The 19,596-nt window shown below is 46.6% G+C and overlaps 1 protein-coding gene across 1 annotated transcript; it reads right to left on the bottom strand.

The window, feature by feature from the left end:
• Positions 1-14,785: 14,785 nt before the first annotated feature.
• On the bottom strand, positions 14,786-19,483 carry DUSP6 (dual specificity phosphatase 6). Its single transcript, NM_204354.2, has 3 exons — positions 18,591-19,483; positions 17,685-18,122; positions 14,786-16,309 (listed from the first exon to the last, which is right to left on the bottom strand). The coding sequence occupies exons 1-3, from the start codon at positions 18,991-18,993 to the stop codon at positions 16,002-16,004; spliced, it is 1,149 nt and encodes a 382-aa protein (NP_989685.1). The 5' UTR covers positions 18,994-19,483; the 3' UTR covers positions 14,786-16,001.
• Between the last annotated feature and the right edge of the window lie 113 nt (positions 19,484-19,596).

Consider the following 19,596-nt stretch of genomic DNA (forward strand, 5'->3'; position numbering starts at 1 on the left):
GCAGCCAGTACTGCTTTTTCTGAAAGGCCTTATGATATTGATATGAATTCAGGTTCCTCTGAGCATGGGACATCTCCCAGGGGACTTAGATGGTGGAACTGCTGGTCTTAGATGAGACCTGCAAGTCCTTTTGCTCTGAAGAGATCTCCATGAATAAGCACACAGTGTAAATCTAAGCACTGTGAAAATCTAGGGTTAAAGATGTAAGCACATCATGAGGCCAGCTGCCTTTTCTGCCAACAGAATTTTCTATCACACTTTTGGCTTTAGTCCCCCAGAAAGAGTTTGGTCCTACTTTAGGATCAAAATCCCCCACTATAATATAGCACATACCTCAGATGTAAAGTCCAGAAGCAAAACTAGGTAAACTTTGTCTGCACAAAAGCAAAAATGCAAAAGGTCTCAGGAGACTGACACTTTGCATATGTACTGTGTCAGAGTTTGAATCCTGATGACTGCAGAGGTCTTAAACTGCATGTCATTGAGAAAAGATCTCCACCACCTATATCAAAATGTCTTTGCTTTAGATGCATAATCACTGGCTAACTCCCTTAGATGCAAGTGGAGCTAAGATGGTAAAAGTTAACAAAACAATGTTACATATTCAAAAAAGCCTCTGGTCATTGGTACAGGTGACATTGAAGGATCAGTGTCTGCCAGACACAGCAGTGGCATTCCTTGAAAATATTCTCATGCTGGTGTGGGAAAAAAAAAAAAAAAAAAGAAAGCATAAAGAAACCACATTTAGAGGAACTTCCTTTTCAACCTGGTCACATTAGGTTTTGAGAAAAAGTGTCAGGAACCAGTTCTGAAGCACAGCTTTGCCATGCTTGGCAACTACATTTTCTGTGCCAGCTGCCAATAGATTCAAGGTGATCTCATTGTCACCTTCTCTTCACTCTCACTTCCTGAGAAACTTGAGCTTTTCTATTCCCACTGTCTCTCCATTTGTATCTCAGTTTGTCTGTCATTCACCTCCTACCCCGGTAGCTCTTTGAATCTGACAGCTGTTGACAATCAAGACTGACTGAAAGAGGCAAATACTGATGGAGTTTCCACAAGACTCATGAAAATCAACAGATGAGTGCAGGAAGTTGAGTGATGCAGATCAATTTATTCAGATAAATATTTCACCATGAGTTCCACAAGACCTATTGGCCAGGCAGCCAGCATGCATTTGCCTGCTCCCTGATCAGCGTGCATATGAGCCACAGCAACTGCAGCACTGTGCTCAGCTGAGGGATGTGGGGGTGAAATAAGGTGAGGAAAAAAATGGGGAATTAGTTGACATAAAAGTAAATTAGAATTGATGTGAGGATGCGTAGCAACATGAGGGGAATGGAGACCTATGGGACTGGGGAAGTCTTATGGACTCTGGGGAGAAACAATGACTCTCGTGGCCAGGTCAAGTGAAAATCCATAGGAAGCTGGGCTTCCTTGTTCTGCTTCTCATGTAACAGGGTATGTGACTTATATAGAACTACACAAGGTGAAAGTAGAGTGGCAAAAAATGCAGGCCTTCAGAGTACAGCCATCCATGTTACCACTTCTTTAGGTACTCTCTTCATTCCAGATTAGGAAAAATTTGAGACCAGATGCAGCTGTGCCTGTGCAGTAACCATTTTCAGAGTGAAAAGGGACTTGTAGCTAAGCTTCCAATACATGCTCTTGCTGAGTAACTGAGTATCTGCATTTAAACTAGAAATCTGTCTGCCTCAAGTTGTGAATGTTGGTTATTTTCAAGCACAAATGCTGCCCTTGACATAGATGAAGCAGGCCCCCCATCAAAGATCAAACAGAAGTCTCTGTCACATACTTCAACTTCCTGTTTGCTGCCAGCATCTGATCCTCTCATCATTCATGCTGCATATATGCTCGCTCAGTCCTAGGCTCCCTTCTGAAGTGAAACGACCAGTTTCCTTGGAGAGGAAGCCTGGACATAGCTGACAGGATAGTTTGCTCCAGGCTGTGCTCCAGACAGACAAAATGGACTTGGATTGTAGCAAGTGTAACTCCCTCAGCTCGTGGCAGCCGTCTGATGTTATTCCAATAGGCCTCATGTCCTTAAATCCCCCAAGTGCTGTCATGGCAATCCTCAAGCAGGCAATACATACTTTGAATTAGTTAATCACAGACAAGTGACAATAATCTCTCAGGGCCATACAGGGTCAGAGGAGACCTGGGCCAAGCTCTATCCTGAGTCCTGCCACACTGCCCTGAGAGCTACTCCTCAGCACTGTGGACAGGAATCATCTTGCACCACTTGGCCTGTGGTCACAGACTGGCCCTGGAGCAGCTGCCTTTGTACCACAGATATAGCCACGGAGAAAGCAGGGCAGATGCCAGAGCTCCCAGCAGAGCAACTTTGCTGGACTTGCTTTGGGCTTAGGACTGGAATTTGAACTATTCACACTGATAGGTGCAGCCCCTCCCCAGTAACTTTCACTTGGGATGCTCACGTGCCACCTTCCAGTCCTTCTCCTCAGAGGCCGCTTCAAGTATTCTCTCAAAATAGATATGAGGTAATAATTTTATTTTCCTAGTTGCTTAAGAAGAGCGTTAGAAGAGTTAATCCAGGGATCAAAGGTCTTTGTTAGCAGAGAGTCTTCTGAATCCCATGTGCACTGGTCACAAAAATAACACAGAAAACTTGCAGATCTGAAAATGACAGCCAGGATGGAAACCAAATCAGCTGCTATCACTTAAACAGTATTCAGTGTGTTTTACATGTTTGGGTCAAGTTTTATTTTGGTGGATTTTTTTGCGTAATTAGTTGTAGGATTTAGCCAGCTGCTCTATTTTTTGTGCAAAGAAAACTTTACAAAAGGGCCTTAAACTCCACTCACAAATACAGATATTTGTATGTCAACTGCAGCTTCTATTTATAGGATGATAAAAATATCCCCCAATCAGTAACTCTCTAAGAAGTGGGCATTCCATAAAAACAGATTACAAAACAAACAAACAAACAACAACAACAAACAAAGAAGCAGACATAGTTTAGGTTAACAAAAAATTGATATTCCAAACTCTTATTGTAACCTTTATACTTAAGGCATTGCTAAATTCACATAGTAAATCCATTCACACACAAACTGAGGATAAGGAATTTGAGTATTCAGGGAGAAGGAATATTACCAGATCCTGTAGGGATTGAACACAAAAATAAGTGGAGATTTTCCATGACTCACATAAAATTAGATTAATTGCCTTCTGTGATACCCAGTAGAGCTTGTATGAAGGCACTTAACAGAGGTGTATGTGTTTTTAAAGAGTGTTGATTTAAGACCTGATTTGTTTGAAGATTGACTTGAAAGAATTTCAAAGGATGTAGCTTAATTAAAAATATTCCAAACTTTGCATTCCTCACAAAACCTTTTGACCTCTTGTGACATTTAATGCTTGAAGGTGAGGAGTTGACTGACTGCTTCTCACTTCACCAAAGGAACTCCTGTTCCTTTCCTGATGCAACAGTCATCATTAATTGTTGATAGGTGCTCATTACACTGGTCTAAAATAAGCGCCTGGAGAAGTGGCAGATTAGCATGTTGCAGGCATCCCGTGCACCAGGGGTTACTTTTTCCAGCTGTGCATCAGACCTGACTCACCCCTTCCAAAATCCCAAGAACTGAGCACGCACATAAAGGTCTGTGTGCCGCAGCCATCACAACGTCTGGCATTCCCACCGACGGAGAAATCAGATGGAGCCATCCATTAACAGGCCAGTGAGGAGCCATTAGGGGGACTCCTCCGCCCCCCGTGGCTCCCTGTGACTGATGGCCTGCTGTCACTGCCTCTGTCGGGGCCTCTCTCAATGCAGGCTGTTTGCATTCAGTCAACACTTTGCTTTTATAGGCCTGTGGAGCCAAAGATTGCTAGACTTTTGAACCCCAGGCTAACTTCTGTCTGGCTACAGCCTCATTTTCTGGAGCCAAAATCGTTTTTAATAACTACACAATAACAAGTAATAAGGGTAAAGTCTGCTAATCTTCTCTTCTGGGCCTGGAGGTTATGTATTCAGAATCAGTTGAGGTGAAGGTAGAATTACTGCCATCAAAGGCCGAGGTTACTTTGTAAAAGGTTGAACTCCAGGTCAAGGAAATGTTAACTGGACAAAGAGAGATCAGGGCAGATAGTGTTAAAATTAAAACTGTCCTACTGAGATAATGCAGAATTGACTGTTTTGGCTCTAGGAGCTAACTGAATGCAAGACCTGAAAGAAGGCAGAGACATTTCTTTCAAAAGGTAAAAGCATGGTTAGCAATAAAAGATCTATAGACTTGCTTTCATTTGGGAATGTATTTTTAGTCTCTTCATTCATTAAGACAAAAGCAAAAGATCTTATTTTCGATGGCACCTTCTATTTGGGCCACGCTGTTTCTGAAAGCTGTTTGATTTACTAAATTAAATAATCTGCCTTAAATCTCTCTCTCCGCAGAGCCCCAGTACAAAATTCATTAGGAATGGAGAGGTGCCCTCCCTTGACTTAAAAGGGATGGGGACAATAGGGACTCTTTTCCCCTTTAGCAGTGTGACTGGGAGGATGGACGAGTCCAGATTGATGCATGCAGTGGAGGAAGTGTACTCCAGAGCACAGCGGTATCCTGCATACAGCACAAGGCTGGGTTTTGTGCCTCCACTGCTCAGGCATAAGCACAGGTTGAGGAAAGGGTCCCATTTCTCAAGAGATCAGAGCCTAACCACCAAAAACTTTTCCACATTCAAAATAACATCATGGGTCGTGCATAGAAATCCATCACAGAGCAGGGCAGCCCTCATTCCACAGTGAGGAGTCACTCCAAGATTAATTCCACTCACTGCCATCAAAGATAACAAATATGCCATTGCTGGTATCAAAGCTGACAGCTCTGACAGCATCGGTGGCACTTTGTTCTTGTGGATGCAAGCGGGCCCTCTCTGCTGCTGCCAGGAGATGTTGAGCCCCTATATGGGAGTGGAGGAGTGGAAGTGCTGAGGTCAGCTACTTCACATGCCAGGTCCTGCTGAGCTCTGCCATGGCACCATGGCCACCTCCTGAGCTTTCAGGAAACAGACAGAAATACTTGGACTTTTGCAAGCAAGAGATCTTTGGAAATCCTCAGTACATGGCAGCAATTAGCACCGCAGCAGAATTACCTTGCAGTTCAATTCTCAGGGCAAAGATACATTTAATGGTGCTGTGTCTGCCAGCTGGATTAAGCCAAGCATGTTAAAGCAGATACGGCTTTGTGCTTCCAAGCTGAGCTACCAGAAGGATCCTCTCATGGGTCCTCTACAGAGCTGGAGTCTCACAGAATAGCTTGCACAACTATTGGCTGAAAAATGGTTTTGTAAAAGACCAGTGGTAGCAAGAACTTCTCTCAGCTCAGTGGTGGAATGCTTGAGGGCACAGAGAAGGATATCTCCAGTCCCACATCTCCTTCCCAAGGAGCTGGTGTGGACAGGAGATTTTCTGGCCTTTACAGAAGCAGAGGAAAAATAATTACATAATAATAATAATAATAATAATAATAAAGCAATAGTCAGGCTTGTTTAGTTGCCTGTCTTTTTGTTGACATTTCCCAGGGTGTTTAGGAACCCCAGACCATCATCACCTACATGCAAATATAGAATCATAGAATTGCTCGGGTTGGAAAAGACCTTAAAGATCATCAAGTCCAAACACAACCTAACCATACTACCCTAACAACCCTCCACTAAATCATGTCCCTGAGCACCACATCCAAACAATTTTTAAACACATTCAGGGACGGTGACTCAACCACCTCCCTGGGGAGCGTATTCCAGTGCTTAACAAACCTTTCTGTAAAGAATTTTTTCCTGATATCCAACCTAAAGTTACCCTGGGGCATCTTGAGGCCATTTCCCCTCCTCCTGTCACCTGTCACCAGTGAGAAGAGACTGACCCTGCTCTCACTGTAAGCACCTTTCAGATATTGGACTTCCTCCATTCACGAACTGAGTGAAACAGGTCTCATCAGTCACTACTTTCTTCTGTGATAGGTAGGCTTTGTTACACCAGGGTAAAATAAATTATTGGCCATGACTAATCATAGGCAAAATGTGTGTCGTTCTATTTGCTTTTGAAGCATTCTTCTGGCATAGAGATAGAAAATAAGGAGTGCCTTTTTATGCTAATTATGGCTGTGTGAATTACTCCAGATAGGTGGCACAACAATATTAAATTCTAGGCAAATGAGGAGTGCATAATTTTTTTCCAAAATGTAGCACATGAGTAGTGCCTGAGGTACAATAGGCACTGGGGAATGTTTCTTTAATGATCAGCTCAGAAGTAACCACTGTCTGCTACACTACCAACAACAAATCTCCTTCTGCCTGATTTAAACATGGCACAGGTTAAAGTAACTGGTGTGTCAGTACCGTACAGCAGCAATATATATGTGTGAGTATGACAAACTGATCTTTAGTCAGATTTTCTCAAAATGAAATACAAACCTGTCTCCTAATTCAAATGCCCTCCATTCACTCTTCTTTCTGCTTTTGCTCTGCAAAATGCCATTTTGCTTTTGTAAATGAAAACTCACTACCAAAACATCACACCACAATAATTCTTCATAAAGGACAGCTTTTTATTTTATAATTTAATTTATAAGCACATTGTGACTGTTACACAAGGGTTTGTTCAGAAATGGAAGAAAAAGTATATATAGAATAATGCTTCAGAATAAAAACTGTCCACCTTCCATAAGGAACTTGCCATTTTGAGGCAGGAGTTATCTGTTACCCAGCTAATGAAACAGTCTGGGAGCCTTGCAGGTTTCACAGAATGGTAGAATCATAGAATGGTCTGGGTAGAAAGGACATTAAAGGCTATCCTGTTCCTACCCCTCTGCCATGGGCAGGGACACTTCCCACTACATCTAGTTGCTCAAAGACCCATCCAGCCTGGCCTTTGAATGCCTCCAAGGAGGGGCATCTCTGGGCAACCTGTTCCATTGCCTCATCACTTTCGTAGTGAATAATTTCTTTCTTATATTTAACCTAAATTTACTTTTTTTTTTTTTTTTTTTTTTTGATCTTAAAGCCATTACCCCTTCTCCTATCATTACTTGCCTCTGTAAAAAGTCCCTCTCCAGCTTTCCTTTAGGCTCCCTTTTAGGTACTGGAAGGCCTCTGTAGCCTCCCTGGAGCCCTCTGTTCTTCAAGCTTAACAAGCCCACCTCCCTCAGTTTTTCTTCATAGGAAAGGTGCTCCAGCCCTCTTATCATCCTCGTGGCCTCCTCTGGACCCGCTCCAACTGCTCCATGTCCATTTTGTGCCCCAGATTTGGAAGCAGTGTTCCAGACAGGGCTTTACAAGGGCAGAGCAGAAGGGAACAGCCATCTCCCTTACCTTGATGACCACCTCTCTTTTGATACAGCCCAGGATATGGTTGCTTTTCAGGGCTGCAGGCACACACTGCAGGGGACAGACTGCCTTTTCAGTGGGGTCTGATCACCTGATTGTCTGTCTTTGCATCAGTCAGTACCCTGCACCCCTCACTCTGGCTCTCTGCTCCATCTGAAAGTAATGACCACAAGTGCTTCCCTTATAGTCTGGTGACTTTTTGTTTTCTGCCCAAACAACAGCTTGCCCATCATATTCTTGTTATTGCATGCACAAATCAAGCAGTGTAGTACTGCTCAAGCTTTGTCATGAACTCCTTGCCTTGGGCCATAACTCATGTCTGCTTCCTACCATTGCTGTACAAAAGGGCAGTTATTAAATGTTCTGGTACTGAGTATGAAAGAAGTAAACCCACTGTCTTTAGCCAGGTCTGTGATTACCAACAGATTAAAGACATGTCTGACAACAATCGTGACTTCTAGTCTGACACCCAAATACAAAAACAGCGAGAAACTTCTACAGAGGGTGAATCAACTCTCATCGTAATCTTAGGTAGGAGACCCGAGGAACAGGATCGTCTGGCTTTCACTTTGGAACAATGCATGTTCTTTCAACATTCCTTAAGTAACAGTAACTCACCCTTATAAGAACACATTGGAAAGTCTGTTTTTCCTTTTTGCCCAAGTAATGGCACTTGAACAGTTCCTGGGCCTGATTGACCACTGTATTACTTGAGCCTTATTTCAGGGATACGATTTATAGCGCTGCACTGACATGAACTATGAACCCTGTCTGTAATGCCCTCAGGAGCCAGAGGGGAGGACAGACTTTTCCAAATTGGCTCAGGATTTGTGATCAACTTGCTCAAGTTCCCTGTTCAATGATCCTTTGAGAGACCAGCCTCCCAGTCTGTGAGTGCTCCGCACCTCCCAAAACACTTCCTCCTTCCATATGCTTCACAGCCAAAATACAAGGTCATTTAGATCATTAGTTAATTCAGAAAATTCTAGCGTTGTGGGAAATTGTCCTGCCCAAAGATTCCTGGCTTCTTCAATCATTAGCCAATATTATTGATTATTACATGGCCTAAACTCTGCAGAGTATTTTCACAGCCAAAAGAATGCCCCAGTTCCTGATTCTGCCAATAGCTAAGTATGCTAAGTACTTTCCTGACAGGAATAACCTCCTTGAACTCTGTAATACGACAGCAAGAGCTGTCATTCCAGAATATAGCAACATGCACATTGTTTAAGTTGAGCTAAATGCTGTACCTGGCTGTGAAGGACTCAGAAAAAAGGGAATGTTTCTTTTGACCTTGGTTAATTATCATCTTTATTATTAACATCACAGTAATGCCCCATAGCTCTAACCAGCTCTCATTAGCCAAGGTACTGTATAAACTTATCTGATGACTGAAATCTGAGCCAAAGGAAGCTTACATACACTTTGAAGCATAAAAAATGAGAATCCTGATAATTTTATTTCACCATGATTGGTAGGGTCTTCTAAAACCTTAATACCCTAATAACAAACTGAGGGCTCAATTGTGATCTCAGCTACTCTTGTGTAAAGCCATAGGAATGCTGTTCATTTAGACCTCCTTGGAGAGGCTGTGATATGTATTGCTGCATGAAGAAAAAACTCCATCAGAAGGATACTATTAAGATTACAGAAGTCCCACACCTAGCTGCCACATGGGATACCTCCAAGTGTACAGTGTTTAGATGTTGTTGAAACCCTGAAACTGCCATGTTCTCACCTCTTGCCTTTCCAGAACTAATGTCACCAAGGTACCCTGCTTCCTGTCAACTGATGTGCATTTTCTCCTTTGTCGAAGCCCCATAATGTTCATGAGCGGTTTGTATCACCCATATTTTCCCCTGGCAAAGCAGAGAGGTGAGAAATACTTATACTGCACAATGCAAAGACATGCAAGCTAGCTGCTCAGGTACAGACAACATGGCTCTTCCCAGGCACTGTGCTACCAGAGACCCCGCCATTGCTCTGCACCAGAAGCCCAATCAGCTGCCTTTTATTGCTGCTAACTTAACCAAGAAAGCTCTGCCTGGCAAGTGCAATCTGCCACTTCCCAGGTGCTCAGACACTGGGCACAGAGTGCCCTACGGGGAAGCAACGGCAAGCGTGCAGCCACAGGCCCTGGCCAAGCTCACCGCCCTTCCTCCGGGCACCCAGCACTGGGGCTGTTCAAGGAAACAGCCAGGAATTTTGTTACACAGACAAGAAAACAAGGCATCTTCTTTAGAAAAAGGAGCCAAGCCTTCTCAGATGACATTTTCAGAGGGATATTCATTTCTTTTTATCTTTATAGATCAGCCGGAGGCATTTATAATCGAGTCCAAACAAAGTCTGGCAAAGTTGTAAACATCTGAAAAGAAAGTCCTCTTACAAGCGGAAGCATTGGGTCACCTTAATTACAGACATTGCTGCCTGCACTGACGGTAATTTGCAAATATAAAAAAGCTTTTGTTTACATAGAGCAGCCTGCGAAACGTCAATTAAAACCAAAACCTGGGTGAAGGATTGTAAAGGTATGTGTGAAGATTAATCTGTTGTTCCCATTTTGTATTCCCAGAAATCAGACACATTTTGTCTATGTTTACAACAGAACCATCCCGCAGTCCGTGTGTTACCCAGTTACCTATGGTTAGATGGAGTCAGTACAGTGGTTCTGCCTGGATGACGGGTACTGAGCCGCATGTCCTCAGAGGGCAGGACTGGCCTAGAAACCCCTCAGACAAATGAGTGTGATGGAAACACTGGCATAGCAAATGCAGTTTAGATCACTGATAGTACAGGAAATCCTCACTGGTCAAGCAATAGCTGAACTCTCACTGGTGCTGAACTTTTTTTTATGTGTTGATAGGTTCCCCAGGACACTAAAATATCATTTTTAAAAATAAGGAGCTATTGAGATATTTTAACCTTCTTGCCCTATGTCTCATTCAGAACCATATGCAGGAAAAATATCACCCATGTTCACAATGGTCTCTATATAGAGGCAGATAGCAGCATTGAGGTGTTGAAGGTTATTATGACCACACGTCAATGGCAGAGTCTCAGCTGCTATGCTGATTTACACCACTGGAGTGTTCAGTGCACCAAGTGAATGTGTTCTCACAAATAGTAAATATCCCAGTCTGCTTCCAGGCTGTTTCTGTAAGGACATCATCTCCCAGCGAGTGGAAGAAATGCCACCTTTCAACCACAGTGAACTTTTGCCCTAAGTAAGGCAAGAGTCAGCCATCAATCTGTTTCTCAGATGGCTTTGCTTGCAGATGGGAATTTATTTCCTGTGGAGTTGAGGTCAGCAGGAAAGAAAAAGACTTCCATAAGACCCCAAAACATGACTTTAACAGAAAAGCAGAGAAATTAATTAAAATGGAAGTCTTGGAGTTAGGCATTGCCCATTTGGAAAGACAGAAGAGCTGGGCAGCAGGACTCCTCGGCACACTTGTGCCTCTGGCAAGATGAGCAGTGCCTCACCACGGCCTGCACACTGGGGTAAGCAGACCTCCCACATAGGGCCATTTTGTGTCACTGAGATCTGCAGTGCTGGAGCAGCCTGGGGGTGGGGAGCACCAGCGTTTCTGCTTCCTGCGTCCTGGGGATCGCAGCTGTGAAGCAGAGCAGGGCGCACTTTCCGATGCATCTCAAATATAGTCCTGAATGCAGCTTCTGTCATGAAGAGATATTTCCTAAACAGACTCCATACCCCCACTTTCCATCTGATAATCATCTCCTTGTGCTTGTGGTAAGTCAACATCCTTCATCTTTGCCTTATGAGGGAAAGCTAAGGCTGCAAGCACTCCGGAATTCCCTCAGCACTTGCAGATTCCTATGATAACAAACAACAGAAAGCATCTAACATGTTTTTTTCCTTTCCTTACAGAGACACGCACTTTACTTAAAAGACAGCAGCTCCCATACCAGCTCTCTGTGCTATCTACCGAGTACAACGTATACTTATCTCTCCAATTTAGCAATGAAGGAAGGAGAAACATGATGCAGAACTATCCATTTCCGGCTGGTGGGGGAGGCAAGGGCAGAGTCCCTGCACACCACTGGCCTTACATGCCACGAGGAAACATCAGTGGGTATTGCCCTTATGCTATGAGCTGCCTGGGACAGACTCAGATGCCTTGTCTCTGGGCAGCACCTTGCTGCAGTCCTGCAGTTACTGCTGTAGGATGGGGTCTGGCACACTCCTTTTTGGACATGCTTTTCAGAATGCAAAAGAAGCTGAAGAAACACTCTTCAGATACACAACCAGTCCATCCAGCTTCAGTTCTGCCAGCACAGATGCCCTGGGTGGCCATGTGCTGGGCCTCTTCCCACTTTCCTTCCATAACTGACCCTCTGGGAAGCCTGAGGAGCCAAATACTCTGGGGAATGGTGATGGGGAAAAATATCATCTCCTGAAAGCTGGTAAGAAGACAACAGCAGTATTTTCTTACCTCTTCCCCTCAAATACACTTTTCCTGTCATTCATGTAAACTGACTGAGTCTCTGAGACTTATCCTGTCCTTCACTGTGAAAACAAAAAGAAGGGAGGCTTAAAGCTAGGAGAAAGTGGAGCTGAAATACAAAGAGAACAGGAAGAGTATAACAGGAAGAGGGTAAGAAAATGAAAGAAAGGTAAGAAATGATCCAGGAACTTAGGGCAAGGTGTCTGTAAGAACAGAAGTTGGTGGGAGAAAGGACAAGAAAGAGAATGAGGAAAGGGAAAATGGAAGATACAATAACAGAAACAGAAGGATGTGGAAGCCATTTTGAAGGCAGTCATAGTGGTTTGAAAGGGCATGAATGGGAAAGTGGAAATGCGAGAAAGGGACACAGCAGTATAAGTTGTACAACATTCCTGCACAGAGAATGGAAAGCCAAGTGCTAATGCACACCCAAATGATCAGGGGAACCCTGGCCTTACAGGAGCAAAGGGGACACTGGTACCATGGGACACAATTTCACCCTTTGTGCTAAAGGCACAGATGGGCCATGTGAGAAAGCTTTGGCTTTGAGGGATTTATTCCTGGTGGTACAGGTTTCCTTCCTGACATCTCCACAGCTTCTGAAGTAATTCATTATCTTACACTCCTCCACTATAATATGAAGCATGCTGTGATTTTTGAGCTACAAAGGGGGAATATTCCCCCCTCTTACACACATTGGGCCTGTCCCTGCAGGCACAAAGGATTTATTCTTCCCTTTACAAATTACTTTACCAGCCAAGGAACTGCTATAGCTGCCAAACGCCCCAGCAGCCCAAGACCTCTGCCCCATCCCCGCGAGGCCTGGAACAAGGGAGAGCAGAGAGGCCATGAGTTATTAGGAAACAAGTGCTCGGGGGGGACTGCAGGGTGAGCAGATCCCAGCCTCAGGAAAGCCATCGAGGGCTTGTGTGGGCCACGCCATTGCTTTCACACTGCTGGGGCACAGGCAAGTGGAAGTGAGCAGTGCTGGGAAACACCTTCTCCTCTTTTCCCTCCAAACCATCTGTAATTCAGAGCCCGTACATGAGAAAGTGCGGAGAGCCCCAGCAAAATCAGAGGTCAAACCAGGTGTTGTATGGTTGGATTGGATCCAGCTGTGGTTTGGGTCTGCCTGCACCCACAGTTGTTCTCATTCGGTCCTGGTTCACCTTCAGCCACAGTTTCTGACCAACAGCCCTGGTCCAGGGTCTGTTTGAGGAGAAATTATGGCAGGAGCCAGTTCTCTGCCCGACTGCTGCAGGGTGTGTAGGCAAGGCTGGTTTCCCTTGCTTGCTTGTCCTGAAAAATGATGAATTGCAGAACTACCCCTCGGCGTTAGTCACTCAGCAAAGCAGGAAGGAAGCAGGAAGCCCTTGTGAGCACTAACTTTTCAAAGCAGCATGCAAGGAAAGCAAAGGCTCTCCCCTCAGCTGCCTCATTGCGCACTGCTATTTACCTCCTCACCTCAGCAGCTACCTCGTCACAATTAACATTTGCAATCCATTAGCCGGAAATATTTGCTGGGCACAAACAGCTGAGGCCTTGCGAGAGGATCGGAACGGGGAGAGAGGGCAAGGAGCTTGACACTTGCTGAATGAGAGGCCTGGCTGCACTCAACAGGTTCAGCTCACAGGGTGACCCTGCCCGGCTTCCTGCTATTCAGATGTGTTACTTCCCCTTTGTGGTAATGGCCTGTGGCAGCTGGCCAGAAAACACTATTAATTTCAGAAGTGGCCTGACAACAAACCCACAGCGAAGCGAGAGGAAGTGGCGGCGAGGCCATCTGTTGACTTCAGCAGAACAGTAGGGACGCAGCTATGTAGGTTTCTACAAGGAAAGCAGATTAATAATCCACAAAGAGGAAACTGGCTAAAATTATCCACAGACCATATTAAAAAAAAAAAAAAAAAAGCAAAAAAAAAAAAAAAAAAAAAACAGAGTCACTTGAGCTGCAGCTGGACAGGAAATTGCTAGAGCTGCTTGCAAATCTCCACTTTGAACAGAGCAGCACAGGGAATGCCAAGAGCGGAAACCGTTCAAAACTGGATTAGCACAAGCCAAGTTTAACTGCAACCCACTTCTACTTTCACAGTTTATGCACTCAATCTAGGCCACTACTGCATGAGACACTGACTCACTTTTTTCCCATGTTTTGATGCCTTTCATTTCACACACTCGCAGTTGCTAAAATTACACGGGATGTGCTCTGGCTGCCCAGGACCATGCAGAACTTTCAGCTGCAGCCCAGCCCGAGTACCCTCCATCTCCCCTGTCCCACCCGTGGAGCCTGGCGCCTTGGGCTGCTGCTCCCTGGGATGTCAGTGAGTCACTACAGGAAGTTTTGCAACCGCAGTTACCCCTTCTTCTCCCCCATGCAGAGACAGGACTGCTCAAAGGGGCCAAAGAGGATATGAGGTGACCACGGGTACCTAGGGATGCTTCCTCCATGCCTTCACCTGCTAAGCTGAAGCACGGCCTGACAGAGACAAATAACCATGGACTGACTGCAGACATTGATGAGGCTCTGGAAATGAATTTCTGCCATACAGATAAAGAGATGGCAGTCCCACCTCCCGTCATCTGCAAGAGAGCTGCCCTCACTTGTAAATAAACAAAAGAAAAAAGCTGCTGTAAAGAAAACAGCAGCTCCTTGCTCTAACAGTGATCCCTATGCCCTAAGGCCAGGTGCATCCCTGGGATAACAGAGGGGTGTTGGGATGTTTTCATTAACCTAAAGGCCTCCAGAAGTCCTCCCTTCAGCAAAGGGAGGCAAGGACCCAGCCCATGCACTTTGTTCATTTAGGGACTGGAGGACTGAATGGCAAAGCAAGGCCTTATTGTCTCAGGAGCTGTACAAAAGCTGAAAACAATTACCTTTAAGCAGAACCATATGTGCATGTGCCATTTAACCACACCCACACAGAGGGACGAGGGAGAACAAACCAGCTCGGTTCTCAATAGCCAAAAATAGTTATTTATTTATTAATAATTTAAGGTTTTACATTCTTATAATAAATTCCATCTTAAAACTTTTACACCGTGAATTAGACTCTCCCTTATTGGCAACCGTGTGCAGGTTCACTGTGCGTACACACAGGTACAAATGCTCGCACATACTTCCAGTTTTATACAAAAAAAAAAAAAAAAAGAAAAAGACGCAAATATTGCATTTGAGGTGAAGCTCCCTGAAGAATTTGTACAGAGGTAATGCACTGTTTAGTACATATGAAGGTTCTAAAAAGTGATCAAAAATCTTTCGCATTCAAAGACAAATCTCCTCCCACATGGCCTATTTACAAAAGGTAAGGCAAAAAAAAAATTAATTTAATTTAAAAAAAATATATATCATGTGGAAACTACATCAAGAGTGTGAGGAAAAAAAAAATCACCACAAGAAAAATATATGAAGGAAGAGATTGTACTTGTTCACTAACATGACTTGCAAACTTCTCACCATTGCCATTTCTCCCCGTGGAAAGCTTGCTTCAGCTGAACAATACGATTGAGCATGCTGCAAATATATTCTTTGCCATAATTAAAAAAAAAAATAAACAAACAAACAAATAAAGCAGAATTTATGAAGAGAACAAAAACTTAGGTGTCCCTTGGATTGACTTCTTGAATACATATGAATTAAAAAAAAAAAAAAAAAAGCTGCAGATTGACTTAAGATTAAATATTTACATTGATCGAGTAGAACACTACTGAGCTCCTGGCAAACAAATACTCCAAGTACACTACGCTGCAACCTCTTTCTTTGGCTCCTCTAAATTAAAAAGTGACAAACAAAGCATAACCAGTCTTCACTGAAGACAGAACCTATGTCACAGATCCAGAAGCACAGAGGGAAGCGGGGCAGTCCCAGTCGCGGGGAACACGTGCTCAGCCCATCCAGCCCCACTGCGCCCCTCTGCAGTCCTCGGGGCCGGCCAGCGGGATGCGGCCACCTGTGCCCAGCCTCCATGGCCTCCCAGAGCTCGTCGCCTTCCCTCCCGCCGCAATAGCCGGTTCCGTGCTGTGTGACCCTTTCTAGCCTGCGCCGGCTGCTGCTCTGCAGTGCCACAGGCCAGAAAATAGAGAAAGCTGTGTTTTCTTTCTTCACTGCCAAAGAGAAACCAGTGAGGAATGATCCCGTGGAACGGACAGGAGAAAGGAAGCTGGGAGAGCTCACGTGGACTGCAGGGAGTCCACCTGGAAGACATTCTGGTTGGCAGGGGTGGTGAAGTAGAGCTGCTGGTTGGGCACTCGGTTGTCACAGGGGCTGCTCAGCCCCAGGGTCCGCTCAAAGTCCAGCAGCTGACCCATGAAATTGAAGTTGGGAGAAATGTTGGACTTCTTCATCTTGACGATGTCGTAGGCATCGTTCATGGACAGGTTGAGCTTCTGCATGAGGTAGGCCACCGTCACCGTGACCGAGCGGCTGATCCCCGCTAAGCAGTGCACCAGGACGCCACAATTCTTCCCCCGCGCTTCATCTGCGCACAAAGAGGCAGAAAAGGACACATCAGACAGGGGCTTGGAAAACGACCTCACCACACAAACAAGATTAGCATCGGGTAAAGAGAAAGGGCCGTTCTGATCTCAGCGGCAGTACCACGCAAGAGTTAACTTCACCGGCTTAAAAGCAGGACAAGAGGCGAATCCCCCCCAAGTGCATGTATAGGAGCCCAAGAGCTGAGGAAACTAAGAATGAGACAAAGGGAGTACGCCACATGACACTGCTTTAAAGTAGGCTTTAAAAGACACTCTTTCGCTTGGAGATTTGCTCTAAATTCTTAGTCCCCTTGCCCCAGCATGGAAATCCTGCAATATGTCACTGAATGCCTTTTATACAGACCAGCAGACTGCAAAGGTCTATTAAATTATTCTCCAACTGTTGTGCAGCTAACAATGGAGGTATTCAGGCATTTTAAAAGAATGAGGGAAGTCACAGGGGACAGCCCATTAGGAGGAACAGGATGTCAACATTGGTTGAAAATGGGTTCCTTTGTAATAGGAAATGCATTACAATGCCTGGAGATTAGTTTCTTTGTGGCTTCCAGCCCACATTTCTTCCTGCTGGGCTCAGATTACCTACATTCTCCACTATTACCGGTATCATTCAACCGGATTACAGCACAGCTTCCCAACAGATAATGCGGTGCTCACCCCACCGCACCCCGATCTCAGCCCTCCCCCAGCTGACGGGGAGGCGAACGCGGACTTCTCGAGCCCACGGGAACGCGTTCCCAGAGCCGGCGGATAGCGGCACAGGGCCGGGGCACCGCGCCCGAGAGGTAGATCGTTATTACCGTGGGATTTAATTAAAGCCCTGACTATACATTTGCCAGGGATGCCGGTTATGAGTAACTTGCATTTAAAAGCTAAAGTTAGCTCCCCAGAACGTTTCTTTTCATTATTCTGCTCCCCAGTAACCTCAAGAAAAGAGGAAAAAAAAAAAAAAAAAGCCAACAAAACAACAAAAGGCGCATAAGCCACCAGCAGCTCGGCGCTCATTTGCCTTATCCCTCTCCCCTAAGAGGAGATTTAAAAATAACCCCATCCTGCGCACTGCTCAGTCCCCAGCTTCCACGCAGGCGGCTCAGGGAGGAATTCCCAGCACCAGGCCAGGTATGCAGCTGCAGCCTGCACATGGCACACTTCTCCTCAATAAACCTTCACTCCCTAAGCCGGCTTTTAAAATAAATAAATAAATAAATAAAAATTAAAGCTCAGAAAGTGGAGCATCATCCCCCAGAAACCGTGAGAAAGGCTGCTGCCGCTTCTCACCCGAAATCTGTTTGATTTCTGAGAAGGGAATGGGGGTTCTGCTGCTCGCCACGGAGCTACTGGCAAAGAACGGGGTCTCACCTATGAAAGAGATGGCCTCGGGGAAGAACTGAGACAGGTTTTGGCTCCAGTGGTCTGAGATGGGGATCTGCTTGTACTTGAACTCGCCGGCGTTTTCAAAGAGGTTGGGCAGGTTGGGGGTAACATTCAAGATGTATTTTATGCCAAACTCTTCTAAAACGTCCAGATTCGTGGAGTCCTTGGCACAGCCCAAGTAGAGGTAGGGTAAGATCTCCACGGGGAAGGAAGGCTGGTTGGTGGAGAGCGGGCTGCCATCCGAGTCGGTGGCACTATTGGGGTCTCTGTCAATGTCAGACTCGATGTCCGATGAGGAATCGGAGCTGATTCGGAGGCCTCCCAAGCCCAGGACGGGCAGAGGAGGAGAGCTGCTGCTACACGAGCTGTCTAGGTTCGTTTCGCAGTGCAGGGCAAACTCGGCCTGGAACTTGCTGAAACCACCTAGGGAGGAAAGCAAGGGGGGGGGGGGGGGGGGATCGCAAAATTATAGATCTTATCCACATATATATATAGATACATATATCATGGCAAGCCTGGGAGAGCTCAGTCTGCAAAGGGACATCTGTTTCCCCACCTCCTCGAGTCTCAGGAAAAAAAGGAAAACGCCACACTGTCGGCAGACGGACTGACCCAAATGAAGGTTTAGCGAAATCTCCCGCTGCGGCGCGGGGCTCAGAGTGCCCGGGATTACAGCCCGGAGCCGCTCCGCGCTGCGGGGCGCTGTGCGGACGGCAGTCCGCTTGTCCGTCCGTCCGTCCGTCCGTCCTTCCCGCTCCCCATCGCAGCCCTCCAACCCCCGGGGCCCCTTCAAACAAAGCGGGGAGAGGGAGAAGCCTCTGCCCGGGCTGTCCGCGTGCAGCTCTCGGGCCCTCCCGGTCCCTTCGCATAGAATCATAGAATCTCGCTCACCTTCTAGATAGAACGCCTTGCAGCCCTCGTCTTTGAGGCGCTTGAGCAGCAGCCCCAGCACGGACTCGCCGCCCGTGTTCTCGTTCCAGTCGCGGCTGTGCTCGTCGTACAGCACCACCGTATCGGTGCCGCACCGGCGGGCGAAGCGCTCGCGGTCCTCCTCGCTGCTGGCGACCAGGGCGCGCAGGGGCAGGTTGCCCTTCTGCAGCCGCCGCAGCATGATGCCGGGGATGGCCACGTTGATGGCCGACTCGATGTGGGACGACTCGTACAACTCCTGAGGTCGGCAGTCCATCAGCAGCAGCCGGTCGTTGCCCATCTCCAGCTGTTCGTTCAGCCACGCCACGGATTTACTAATCGCCATTTCCGACGCGAAAGGGACGGGTCTGAACGTATCTAGCATGAGGAAGGACGGGGGGCGCGGAGCGGGCTCGGGAAGCGCCCCTCGCTCTCACAGGGGCGTGCGGTCGGGCTGCGGCCCCGCAACTCCGCACAACTTATCTCCCCCCGCCCCGGGGAAGTGAATCACGCAGCCCCCCCGCGCCTCCCCCGCGCCGGGCGGCGGAGCCACGGGAGGGAGCAGCGGCTGCGTGTGTGTGTGTGTGTATGTGTGTGTGTATGTGTGTGTGCGCGCGGCTCCGTGTGCGTGCGCGCTGCCCGCTCTCCTTCTTTTTTTTTTTTTTTGTCAATGAATCCCTGAATGAACCTGCCTAATCGCCGCTGCAGCCCGAGCCCTTGGGCTTTTCCTCCGCCCCGAGTGAATGAAATCCAATTAGCGTGCCTCCGAGCAGAGCTGCCCGGCTCGGCGCAGCGCGGGGCCGCTCCCTCCCTCCCGCCCCGGTGCCGGCGCTGCCCGGAGCGCTCTCCTCTCACCCAGCGGCTCTCAATGGGCACGGCCGCTCTGCGCTCAATGGAGACATTCTGCGACGCAGCCAATGGGGGCGCGCGGAAGGGGCTGTTGCCGCGGCGACGGGCCGGCTGGAACAGGTTGTGTTGATGAATTGTT

Source organism: Gallus gallus, chromosome 1 (assembly GCF_016699485.2).
Source record: "Gallus gallus isolate bGalGal1 chromosome 1, bGalGal1.mat.broiler.GRCg7b, whole genome shotgun sequence".
Taxonomy (NCBI): domain Eukaryota; kingdom Metazoa; phylum Chordata; class Aves; order Galliformes; family Phasianidae; genus Gallus; species Gallus gallus.